Here is a 14,056-nt window from a genome sequence, read left to right on the forward strand (position 1 = left end):
AATGTATAGGTCTAAATTCAATGCCTCCCCACTCTGCTTTACTTTCCTATCCCTTGAATGTTCCTAATAATGACTCCATTATCATAGACTCAGTAGCTGTCACAAATTATCAGCCACTCCTTCTCTGGCTCCTTTTGTCCCATTCCCCTTGCACAAATCCCATCCTTACACCTGTCATTGTTGATATCAGTCATCTTTGATTCTTTTCTCTCTCATTCCCTGTCCTCTTAGTTAAGTCCTATTTCTTCTTCCACAATATCTACTTCTGGCCCTTCCTCTCTATTCCTATTGCAAGAAGTCTAGCTCAGTCCTTAAGAGTTTCTGTTGTAATATTCTCCCTTACTTTAGTCTGGTTCACCTGTGATCTATTCTCCCATTGAGACTTGAGTAATCTTATTGTTCTGATCATGTCACTTCCATCTAAGGACTTTCACTGGCCATCAGTTTGTCCTGAAAAAAAGCATCAACTCCCAAGTCTAGCATTAAAAGTTTTTTTATAATCTGTTACTAATGAATCTATCCAGTCTACTGACATCATTTTCTATTTTATTTATATATTTATATTAAATATTTATATTATATTATTCTCTATTTTATTTTATTTATATATAGTTATATTTTATGCTATAGCTAAACTATCATCAACTCCTCATTCTTTTTCTGCACTTTTCTATCTCTCTGCCTTCTCAAATGAATTAGTATATGTAAAGTGCTTCATAAACATTAAGCACAATAGAAATACTAACTATCATCACCATCATTATTTTCATTAATATTATTATTACCTTCATTTATGTATATTACTTTCGTGGAATGAATTCTACCTCTTGTCCCTGTTGCTCTCTTTTAATATAGTTCTCTTCAAGAATTTGAAGGGGCAGGAGCAGCTCAGTGGCTCAATGGATTGAGAGCCAAGCCTAGAGAAGGGAAGTCCTAGGTTCAAATCTGGCCTCAGACACTTCCTAGCTCTGTGACCCTGGGCAAGTCACTTAACCTCCATTGCCTAGCCGTTATGGCTCTTCTGCATTAGAACCAATAGACAGTATTGATTCTAAGTTGTAAGATAAGGGTTTAAAAAAGAAGAAGAATTTGAAGGGCCATCATGTGGAGAAGGGTCTAGACCAGTAAAGAGGGGGTCAAAGGAAAGGAAATGCTCGTCTGTCAGTCTTTGTCTAGGCAACTCTTTCAAAGTTTCATTGTACTGTATCCTACTCATTGTATTCATCAGATTAGAAATAATGCCCTGCAGCCTGATAGAACATTTCAGGGGGTTGTATCTGCCCTGCTGGATGTAGTTTGCCCATCACTGGTCTAGACCTGTCTGAAATGGCTTGAAAGGATAGCACCAGGAACAGTGGATAGAAACAGCAGTATTTTAATTTAAGTTTAAGTTTGATAACAGGAAAACCTTCCTAATAATCAAGAGTCATCTTCAAGGAAAATGGAAAGCATATAAATGACTGAACAACAATCACTAGAATAAGTTTTCTCAGTATGTGTATTCTGTGCCTCCCCCAGTAGTTTAGAAATTCCTCAAAGGCAGAATCCATGCATTGTATTTCTCTTAGGTCCCCTGCAATTCTACAGCATTAGGGTTTTTGTCTCCTCTCAGAAACCTGGGGAAAAATGTAGTTCTGAACACTCAGTGGGTACCCCAGAATGTTTCTTGTTGACTTGAATAATGGATACCATCACCAGTGTTTTCAAAAGAATGTGGGAAATGTAAGATAAATTCACTATACAAATCCTAGGTAAGGAGTAGCAAGAGTATGCAGCAGCAGAAACTTAGAACACTTATAGGCATGCCAAGGCTATCTTGTCTTCTCATTTAAAAGTACATTCAGAGTGTAGATTTTTCTTTTATAAATAATCCTTCTAATTTTGTTTTCCAGAATGACAAATCTCCAGGGCGTTCTGCAAGTCGGTCAAGTAACATATCTAAGGTAGGTGGCCTCTGGTTACTTGTTTATTTCAAACTAGTGTTCCCAGTGATATTATGGCAGATAGTGCCATCCAGGATTACCATTTGGTCTTATCTAGATGTTTTTTTTCCTGTCACTCTTTCTGGTGTTTGTTTGTTTTTAAGTTGGATCTGCTTTAGGGTTGTTGTTTTCTGCAGTATAAAGAGCCACAATTCAAAATAGTTTTAATAGTTTTCCTTTTTCTTTTTTTAACTCTTTAGCCAAATGCATAGAAGGCACTTGGCTTCTCCGTCATGTATAGTGTTTTATTTTTGTCTCATTTCTAAAATTTTAATATACCCTCCCTTTTGTATCATTGGTGTTTACAGTACCTCTTTCCAGAGTTCATTTTTCTGGAATTTGTTCTTCTGTCCTGAGATACAAGTTACCTTTTGGGGGGGGCACAATTTTTGGAAATCTATTCAGTCATTTGCCCAAGTTATAGGATCTTTCAGGATGGGGTGGAATTATATGAGCTTGGAATGTTGAGCAAGCAACTAAATATATAGGGAGATTAGACTTTTTTTTAGAAGTCTTGAAATGTGAATTGTTTGGTTCCCCAAAGTCATTCCTTCTTGCATACTGCACTGGCTGCTATTTATTGAGGGAGAAGGAAGGTAAGGGATAAGAAAAATCATTTGTCAAAACAGAATAGATATGGTTTTGAAAAAGCATATCTAGGGAAGCAAACAGCATGGCTTTAAATGGATTCTTTACAGGCTGTTTTCCTGCTGATGTCAAATGAAGTCTAAGAGGTAAATGTTTAAACTTTATCTATCTCATATACCCCCTTTGGGGCATATAAGATACTTCAAGGCTTCTATAAAAATCCAAGAATCTGAAATTAAATTTAATTCGCTTCATTAGCTATGTCTTAATTACTTAAAGCATCATCCGAGATTGTACTGGAGATGCAAAATTTATTTAATATGCATTCTCTTCCCGCAAGAAGATTACAATCTACTTAAAAGATCTAACACATGCTCAAACAGCTATAATAAAATGTAATGCCTATGAGAGGCAGCATGGTTTGATGGAAAGAGAACTGGTCTTTGAGCCAGGCAGATCTAGATTCAAGTCCCAAGTCTGATATACAAGAATTGTGAGACCCAGAGCAGGTCAACTTCTGGGGGGGGGGGTCCCAGGCACCTCTTATATACTATGAATTGCAGAGCAGGTGCTGATCAGTAAAAGGAGTTTTCTTCCTGAGTCCCCTATTCCAAAGAAGGAAGGAAGGAAGGGAGCCAGGGAGGACAAAATTATGGAATCACAGGACCAGTCCAAAAATGGTCAAGGGAGAATCATGAGAGGTGTATCCCCCAAAAGAGCCTTCCCTACATCCAGACTGAATTGTTAAACTCTTGTCCATTTGGTTGACCACAAAGCATCATTTTACATCTTCTCCAATATAAAAAAAGAAGGGAAGAAAAGAAAAATCACAAAACATCTTGGTGAAAGGAAATTGAAAAGCTTGAATCAAGGAAGAACTTTAATCTTGTCTCTTGACATTTCCTAGCTATTCTTTAGGCAGGTACCTAGGACTTGCCGTACTATGTTACAGATGAATTATGAATTACAGTAACACAAAGAATTGCCATACCAGTCACAGATCCAGCACAGATTCCTATAGTAAGAAAGTTAGTAGTGAGTGTAACCCCCTTCCTAAAAGATCTTCCTCCAGGTTTTGAAATATTTCACTGGTATCCTTACACAAGATAGGGGTTTAAACTTTGGTTTCATTGATATGGAAACTCACAATGCAAGTCAGCACTCTGTGAGTCAAAAATTATTTATTAAAGCCGTTACAATGTTCCAGAGACACATAGATGATGCCGTGGATAGAATGCCAGCTCAGAAGTCAGGAAGACTCATTTTTTTCCGTTTAAATCTGGACCCAGATATTTCCTAGCTGTGTGACTCTGGGAAAATCACTTTACCCTTTTTGCCTCATTATTTTGGTCAGTAAAATGAACTGGAGAAAGAAATGGAGAAGTATTCCAATGGCTTTTCCAAGAAAACCCCAAAGAGAGTCAAGAAGAGTTAGACACTCTTAAACAATAATACTGTTTATCAGGTATTGTGCTAACTACAGAGGATACAAAAAAAGACAAAAGACAATTCCTGCCCTCAAGTAAGTCACAATCTAATGGAGGAAGTATCAAATATGTACAAATAAATTAGATAAATAAGAAGTGATAGAAGGAAGGAAATTATTTTAGAAGGCATTAGAATTAAGAGAAGGAAAAGACTTCCTATAGATGATGGAATTTCTCTGAAACTTAGAATCTCAGACAATTGTCTACAGCACTTAAGAACTGGAAGGACTTACCTTGGTTCATACAGCCAGCATATATCATAAGTAAAACTTGAAACCAGGTCTTCCTGGGTTAGGAGCAAACTATCTATCACGCCATGTCTTCTTCTCTATGTGTGAGAAACAATAAATTAGGAAGATGTTTTTTAAATAAATCAGAAAAATGCCTACTAGGTTTCTTCCTAAGCAATCTTTAGGCAGACTTCATTTAAGCTTTCAATACAACATACAGTTCAGGAAAATACTTCTCATATTCTGGGTAGTAAAGTGTTATTTTGTTAATGATCACTTTTGTTCAAATGTTCAAATCATTCCTGAATCTTTGCCACGTTTTTGGTATTCATAAAATTCAGAAATTCATTCTTACGAAGAACAAGTTTTCAGCAATAACTGAAATCCCAAAGTTTTAGTTACTTTGTAGTACTTTAAATTTTTTAAATTTAATTTTAATTTCATAATATCACACCTCAAAAAATGCCAGATGTTTTTCATTTTCTTGGCCAAAATAAGAATTGTCCAATGTTGGGAAAAGAAGAAATGGATTTGGAATATGGTCTTCTGAATCAAAGTTGAAAATCAATATCTTTGGATTGGAACAGATAGCTTCCAATCCCAACTCTGCTAATTGTGACCTTAATTCCAGGCCTTCGTTTCCTCTAAAATGAAAGCTCTTGGACCTGTTCATCTCTGAGGTCCTTTCCAAAGCTAAATTCTAAGACTTCAGAAAAATAAGTAAAGGAACCAAGTAAAACAACAAATAGAAAAGTTGCCTGAGAATTTTTTTATGCAACTCCTTAGTGAAATATTTTCATGTGACTTTCTATTGCAGGGGTCAACAATGTATGGCTCTCGAAGCCATATCTGGCTCTCTTGAGGGCCAGATATGGCTCTTTCTGCAGGAGCCATAAAATAAATTTTTTTTCAGGCACTGTTACAGGAGCCACACTGTGAGCACTGTATGGCTCTCATGAAATTACATTTTAAAAAATGTGGCGTTTATGGCTCTCACGGTCAAAAAGGTTGCCGATCCCTGGTCTATTGTGTCCATATTAAGTAACAAGTGTTGCTCACAGTGTGGGATGGGGAGAAAGTGTGGTTTTGTTAGATTCTTGTCAATCATTCACACAAATTTGGAGGTAGGCAAGTTGAAAAACTCCTGTGGATTGGGGCATAACTAAAAACTTCTTTTATCTATACTCTCTTCTTAACTTTTTTTGGATAAACTCTAATGATTAAGCTTCTATTATTATGTCACATTATTGAACTTTTCTCCTATTGGAATCCCTTACTTTCCGTCTTGGAATCAATACTGTGTATTGGTTCTAAGGCAGAAGAGTGGTAAGGGTAGGCTATGGGGTTCAAGTGACTTGTCCAGGGTCACACAGCTGGGAAGTGTCTGAGATCATATTTGAACCTCGGACCTTCTGTCTCTAGGCCTGACTCTCAATCCACTGAGCTACCCAGCTGCCCCCAGAATCATAAAATTTTAGAGCTAGAAGACATATGATATATCATTTCATTTAGCCATGTCATTTTACAGATTAAAATATCATTACCTCTGTCCCTTGGCTCTGTTTTTTGTTTTTGTTTTTAGCCTTTCTTCTCTAAATAGTAATCTGGTAGCAAGAGTGTCGTCAAAGAAGACATAAGAAGCTAGTAGCATCCTTACTTAAGTGTTTGAAAATTCAAGACAAGGCCCAGGAATGGGGAAGGAAGCATTTCCTTAAATCCTAAAGGTTAATGACAACCAAGAAAGAAAAAAAATGAAAGTTTCATTTTACTTTGACAAAAGACCCAAAATGAAGGTTCTTACATCTAGGCCCCAGCCTCCCAACCAATTACCCTGCTGTCAACACCTAACTCTTTTAACTCCTTTTAAAACCCTGAGCTTCTCAGTTAATACTGAAAATTGGGAAATAGAAACTGTGAAGAAAAGCTGAAGGAAACAGAATTATTTAGCCTTGAGAAGAGAAGACTAGGGGGCAGAGGCAAGCCTTAGAGGTTAAAGAAATCTGCTTGGGATTGTCAAAATATATTTGCCACTCAAAACTGTGAAGAGTTATTTTATATAAGATAATGTCCAATTTTTTTTTTTTTTAGTCTCTGCTGAAGGAAGAAGGGGGAAATGGCTGGAATTATACAACATGAAGAACTTAGCTTTGGCATAAGGAAAAAAGGAAAAAAAGATTTGAATAGTCACTTAGCCTTGGAATAGCTTACAATGAGGTGTTAGGACTACTTGCAATTAGTAAAAAGTGTTGATAACAATGATGATTATTTATAAACGTGACATTTTTTTTTTAGTTTACAAATACTATCACATGTAATTTGATTGAATCTGATCATACTATAGGGATGTCCAGAACCACACCAGCTATTTCAATCTATATAGATCAGGAGGCAGCTGGGTGGCTCAGTGGATTGAGAACCAGGCCTAGAGACGTGAGGTCCTGGGTTTAAATCTGAACTCAGACACTTCCCTAGCTGTATGACCCTGGGCAAGTCACTTAACCCCCCTTGTCTAGAACCAATTCACAGTAGTGATACTAAGACAGAAGGTAAATGTTTAAAAACAATCTAGATAGAGCATTTCACCAAAAGGCAGGCAACCAGGGTGATAATGCCCATTTTGAATGGAGAAAGAGACCCTCCCAGCATTTGCTAGGTGTCAGGAACTGTAGCAAATGCTTTACAAATATTATCCCAGTTGATCCCCACAACAACCCTGGCAGGTAGAGGCTATTATTATTGTCATTTTACATTTGAAGAAACCAATGTAGACAGAAGTCAAGTGACTTGCCTAGGGTCACATAGATCATATTTGAACTTAGATCTTCTTGATTGTAGTCCAATTCTCTATCCACTGCACTACCTAGCTGCCACTAACTTGCTAAGTGACCTCCCTGGACTCAAATTTCCTCATCTGCCAAATGAGAGGATTAAACCAAATCAGAAATTCTTCAATGGGTGGTCATGAACCTTTAAAAAAATTAGTAAACATGTTTTACTATGATTGGCTTCCTTTTTTATTCTGTGGAGTTCTTTTTATGCATCTAAAAATATTACTCTGAAAATAGGTCCAGGGATTTTACCTGCCAAAGAAAAGAATTAAGAATCAGGGGACAAGATGATTTCTAAAGGCTCTTTGCTCTAAATCCCATAATCCTATTATCTCTAAGGTTTGTTTCAGCCTTAATTCTTTGATTTATTGATATGGAAAATACAGTTATAAAAGGTAAAAATCACTTATCCAAAATCTCATCATGATTAAGTAACAGAGCTAGAATTTTTGTGCTTGGAGTTCAGTGCTTTTTTCCCCCCTTATGCCATTTATTTTTTTTCTACTTTCCTCTTACCTTTCTATTGTTCTAATAATGGGCAGCCTATATGCAGTCTTGGCCAAAAGCCATAGAGGCTAAGAACAACCAGTGTGAGCTTGTCAAAATAGGCTTAGTACTTAGTAAGGGGAACATTTATCAGCTATTAAAAAGTCTCTTGGGATAAATAGATAATGATTCGTCCTCTCCAAGTAACATGTTGACCATCATACATCTGACACCTTTTAGAATAGGACCATAATAAGCACTTAATTAATGCTAATTGATTAATATTAAGGCTAATTGTGTCTAGAAACAGAGGGATAGATCAGAAGACTTGGAAGTTTCCTCCCAACCTGATTTTGCCCTAAATAGGTGAATGATTAAGAATGAAGCTTGTTTTTCATTAACTCTCATGAGTTATTATTATCTAGTCACATCCCTCTCTTCAGAAACCCATTTAGGGTTTTCTTAGCAAACATCCTGGAGAAACCTATTTGCCATTTCCTTCTCCAGAACATTTTATAGATGAAGAAACTGAGGCAGACAGAGTTAAATGACTTGCTCAGGGTCACACAGCTAATAAGTGTCTAAGACGGTGATGGCAAACCTATGACACGCGTGTCAGCATAGCCTTTTTCTTAGCCATTTTCGATGTCACGCGGCCACCTACAGAGAAGCATGGGGCCGCATGCCGAGGATGAAATATTTGCTGTAGTGTAGTGTAAACACTCTATGCACTACAGATGACATTTCTACCTATATTAATTTACCTAAATTAATTTAATTATTATTAGTGATAATAAGTAACCAAAAATAATTTTGGTTTATCAAATACAGTTATATATTACAATTATATATTTTTGTTATTTAAACTATAAATATTACAAAACTATAAATATTACAAAGCGACACATCACCTGAGTTTTGCTTGTTTTTTTGGTGAATTTTGACACACCAAACTCAAAAGGTTGCCCATCACTGGTCTAAGGCCAAATTTGAAATAAGGTCTTTGTGACTCCATGTCTGGATCTCTCTCCATTGTGCCACCTAGCTGTATATCATGGATAAAGGCTTATAACTAATAAGATTTTGAGAGTAGGTAGGTGGCTCAGTAAACTGAGAACCAGGACTAGAGAAAGGAGGTCCTGGGTTCAAATCTGACCTCAGACACTTCCTAGCTGTGTGACCCTGGGCAAGTCACTTAACTCTATATCCCTTACCATTCTTTTGCCTTGGAATCAATAAAGAGTATTGAATGTAACATGGAAGGTAAGGACTTTAAAAAAAAAAAAAGCTTTCATTAAGTACACCAAAGGTTTCTTGATAGACACAACAGAGATAATTTTGTGGAAGCCTCTCCTTATTCATGTCAAACAAGGCATAAAACAGTCAGGAACATGGTTGCCTAAGATGTTTGCCATTGCCTTCCAGGCTATCGAGCATGATGTCAGAATGAAAGAAGAATTAACGATAGAGTGTAAAGTCCTCCAAGTGCTTCTTTTTGCATGTAACATTGTGCTAATTACATCAAAGTCCTAAAGATCGGAGGTCTCCTAAAAGAGGATGATTATCATTCGGGGGGGGGGGGGGTTGACTTAACTAACCATAGAAGCAAAACCCCATCGGTAAGACCTCAGATCCGTTGAAGTAGGATGCTTTTAAGTCATGCCAGGATCTTTCTATGATGTTTATAAAACAGCCAGTATATGGAATCGATTCTGAGGATGAAGATTTATTAGATAAGACCAAAGTCTGCCATTTTAATTCAAGCATCCCAGGATTGTCGAGACAGTGCTGCCATTGTGAGAACTTCTGGGGAGGGGAGGGGGTGTGCGCTAATCAGCTGTAATTGCAAAACCCCCAACACACACTACTACTCTGGTTCCTGTTTGTATTCTTCCCATACTTTTTTATTATTCTAATTGTGTCAGGTTGCTTGGGTAACACTGAATCTAAAGTGAAAGCCACAGGTGAACCTTAGCATCTTGAAATAATCGATGTGGGGCGGTCACAACATATTTATGGGTACTAGACAGTGTTTATCAGGAACTAACATTTTGCTTAGGAAAAAAACTCCGTGGGCAGAGTTGACATTTGTTCCTTTTTATTTTATTCATTTATCCTGTTTTTGAAAATTTCCCCCATGGTTACATGATTCATGTTCTCTCCCTCCCCTCCCCCTTCCCAGAGCTGACAAAAACAATTCCACTGGGTTATACATATATTATCACTCAAATCCTATTCCCATATTATTTATTTTTGTAATAATCTTTAAAAACCCAAACTCCAAATTATAGAGTTGTTCCTTTTTAGAGAGTTTGGAACTTACAAGCAGGTTTCCCCCCATACAAAACTACCCAGAGTTGCCCTTTGGGATCTTGTGATCATTGCTTTCAACTAGCTTTATTTTATTATATATTCAGCATTGCAGGCAACTCAACAAGCAAACTATCGTGAGATAGGAGCAACAATATTTTCCATTCAAATCATTGTCTAGCACACATAAACATAAATATCTAAAAGTATTTTTCTTGGGGAGAGTAAAAATTTCTATTAAAAGCAGGTCACAGTCCTTAACTCAGTTATAGCTAAACTAAAAAAAATAAACTATCATAAATGACATTTCGGACCATTTCCATCATTTTGCATAATGTTTCAAAGATTTCATTTACTTTGCAAAGGCTCAATTACTCATTTGATCACTTTTTGGAAGCGTTGAATAGAGTGGCAAGATAGAAACTGATGAAGGGCATAAAATTTCCTTCCTGAAGCTTTTTTTTTTCCTTCTCCTGTCATAGACTGTGTGAGCATTCGAAATCTTCTAATCTTACTGCAGGAAATGTATCAAATCCTAAAATCCACAAAATAATAATAATGATGATAGCTAACATTTATGAAGCTCTTTTAGGTTTAACATTTATGTAAGCTCCTCAAGGGGCTGACATGCATTTTCTTATTTGATCCTCACTCACCACGCTGTTGCAGTAGGTGTTTTCATTATCACCATTTTTAGATGAAAAAGAACTGAGGCTTAGGGAGATTCTGCTTGACCCAGTGTCACCCAGTTAGTGTCTGAGATGTAATTTGAACCGAGGTCTTCCTGCCTTCTGCCTGCTAATATGTGGTGCCTTATTTCCTGTACATTTTGTAGAGTTGCCTCATTCTTACAAAGCTTTAACTGTCCATATGGTGCCATTAAAAAAGAAGAAGAAGAAGCAATTTAAGGAGTCTACAGCCAGGTCAAGGTGAAGGAATTCAAAAGAGGTGTTATGTGGGGAATTCATTCTGCTGAATGTGAGCAATGAATCTTTGAAGCAGGTGTTTAATGTGCTGTTGAATTAGAAATTCCACCTTGGATTCTATGTACCTGGAACCAATCAATCACCAATATGCTTAGACTAAATACCTACAGAATGAGAAGTCTGACTTGCCATTCAATCAAGCAATAAACATTTATTAAATATTTAATACATGCCAGGCATTGTATTAGATGTTGGGGATACAAAGGCAAGAATGAGACAGTCCCTTCATTCAAATAACTTCTATTCTTCTAGAGGCATTCAAAATGTTCCCAGATAATTGAATGCTTTATTTATACTCTCCACACACTCCTACAAAAAAAAAAATACACTATGTTGGATCAGAAAAAGGAAATGATGCTAGAGCTGAACTTCAAAGGGGATCAACTGTTTGAAGATGTGAAGGTAAGGAGGGAGTAAATTCCAGGCATAGAAGACATTCTAAGCAACAGTCCAAAGGCACAATGGAAAGCTGTGGGAAAATGAGTTTGTCTGGAGTTTAGAGTCTATGAAAAACTTAATATATAATCATCCTGGAAAGATAATATTTGTGCCTTTGGGCCAGATTGTAAATGAATGGCTTTAAATGTCAGTATTTATTCTAGAAACATGTCCACCTCCAGAAAAAAACAAACTGATAAACAGAAATAAGCAAGACATAGTTTTCTATATGAATATATTTTTTGTCAAGTGATGCCGCCCTCCAATGGGGGAAGTTAAGAGGTAGAACGTTACCTGAGTATTTTATGAGTATTTTAATTGAACCAATGAATAAATTAAAATTAAAAAAAAGAAGAAGAAACAACAGGGAGATCTGAAGGTTCTTGTATGTGGACACGTATATCTGAGTTATGCTTTAGGAATCTAGATTTCATAAATGTCCATAAAATGGTTTAGAGAAGGGGATGACTAGATACAGGGAAGCCAGTTAGGAGTGTATGGCATTAGACCAAGGAAGAAGTGATAAGGATATGAGCTAGTGTGGTTGTATTGTGAATAAAAAGGTTTTAAATAGCAGAGAAGCTGAGGAAGGAGAATTGACAAGACTTGACAAATGATTTGATTTGGAAGGTGAATAAAAGAATCAAGGATAATCCCCAAACGTGGAAGAATGGTCAAGCCCTTGACAGAAACGGGAAAATTAGGAGAAGGAATGGGTTCAAGGAAAAAATTAATGAGTTCTGTTTTTGGACATTTTTTTTTGTTTTGAGAAGGATATGGGACTTTCGTTTGGAGACCTGAGATTGTAGCTCAGGAGACATCAGGACGAGATAGGGACAGGAGTAATTGCAGGCTTTGGATCTTGGATCACTAACAGAGGATAAAGAGATAAAAGAGAAGTAGGGAAAAGAAATACATAATGATTTTCCAAAAGAAACCAGGAAGGATCAATTTTACCTTTAAGAAGAGAACCAGTACTCAGCAGTGGCAGGAAAATGCAGAGGTAAGAGTATCCTGAAATAATGGTTATTCTGAAGTGTTTAATGATGCCAATAGGTCAAGAAGGATGAATACTGAAAAAAGATTGGATTTAGTCCTTGGAGAGAGCAGTTCCAATTAAGTAGTACCTATGGAAGCCCACCTGTCTCAAAGAGATGAGGAACAAATGGTAGATGAGAAAACAGAAACAAATATAGTAGCTTTTTCTAAGAGTTTGGCTGTGAAAAGAAAATGGTTACCTAAGGGAATGGTAAGGGTCCAGGGAAAGTTTCTTAAGAATTGAGAAAGTTTGGGCATTGTCTCAGACAGCATAGGAGGGAATCAGTGAGTAAGGAAAACTGAAAAATACAGAAAATGAATGATTAATCAATGATTTTAAATAGCAAGCAACAGAGTTGATCAAGAACTGGAAATTAATTAGGTCATCCTATTAATCTTCAAATTGGTTGCAACAAGTGCATTCAGCCATTATAGAAACTGCCGTATGATTTTGCAGCACACTTTTGAGGTCATATATACAACATCTGTTCAAATATAGGCCATACTCCTCAAATTAGATTTCTTTGAAATGAAAACAAATCAGAAAAGTACAGGATGGAAAACTAACATTAATCTATGGTATTTTATGTAATTTATTTATTGTCTTCAGACTTTGTACAAAGTACAATTTGGGATCTCTGAATACTGTATTCATTCAAATATAGGAATAGAGATCAGACTTGTGATTTTGTTGCTCCAGGGAACTCCCAGGTAAAAACCTCTTATCAGTGTAAGGTGGCACCATCTCTACAAATTATAGGCTATGAGTTGCCTGAAGAAGGAAGAGATTAAATCTCTCATCGAAGGTCACAAAGTCTGGATGTGCTAGAGGCAGACCTCAAAACAGGTTTTTGTAGCTTCCAGGTCAGCTCTCTATTGACTATGTTATGCTCTCTCTCATTGGTTCAGATATGGGCCACCAAGAATATAGGCCAAAGGCCTCAAGTGACATTTCTTTGAACTGAAAACAATGCATACATATACATAATGAAAAAAAACCCCTAAATTTAGGTTATAGTCAAGTTTTATACAAATCTGGTTTGAAGGAAAGTGTGGCTTATATTAAGAACAATTAAAGATTTTTTTTCTTCCACATTTTAATAGTAATCAAAGATTTAGAGCTCAAAAGAACTTTGGACATCATTTAGTCCAAAACCTTCACTTTATAGGTAATGTAACACGAGCCCAGAGAAGTCACATAGGAAGTAAGTAGAGAGCTGGAATTTAAATCCAGGTCTTCTGATGCCAGATCCAGTTCTATTTTCCACTCTACCACTTTGAATTTTCATACCCCACATTACTATGGAAAAATAAACAACTTAGAATCTTTTTAAACACTATGCTTCAGTCTACACTCAGATTTCATCAATTCTCTCTCTCTGGAGGTACAAAGCATTTTTTTTCCATTATGAGTCCTTTGAAATTGTCTTGGATCATTATTTCAATCAGGTCTGTCACAATCGATCATTACCACATTAAAGCATTGCCGTTACTGTGAGCAGCGTTCTTTTGGTTCTGCTCGTTTTGCTTTACATCATATATTCTTCTCAGGTTTTTCTGAAGCCATCCCCTTTGTTATTTCTTATAGGACACTAGTGCTATAATCACAATCACAATTCCAACTATGTGGCAACTTTGTTCAGCCATTTCCCAATTGATGGGTGCCCTTTCAATTCTTCCTTT

The 14,056-nt window shown here is 36.6% G+C and overlaps 1 protein-coding gene across 2 annotated transcripts in view; it reads left to right on the plus strand.

The window, feature by feature from the left end:
- Positions 1-14,056, plus strand: part of MARCHF1 (membrane associated ring-CH-type finger 1) — a 414,802-nt gene that overhangs the window by 199,741 nt on the left and 201,005 nt on the right. For both annotated transcript variants that reach the window (XM_044681554.1, XM_044681555.1), the window contains exon 2: positions 1,893-1,943. In XM_044681554.1, the coding sequence (XP_044537489.1) occupies positions 1,893-1,943 (51 nt within the window). The remainder of the gene's footprint in view (positions 1-1,892; positions 1,944-14,056) is intronic.

This window comes from Gracilinanus agilis, chromosome 6 (genome assembly GCF_016433145.1).
Source record: "Gracilinanus agilis isolate LMUSP501 chromosome 6, AgileGrace, whole genome shotgun sequence".
Classification (NCBI taxonomy): domain Eukaryota; kingdom Metazoa; phylum Chordata; class Mammalia; order Didelphimorphia; family Didelphidae; genus Gracilinanus; species Gracilinanus agilis.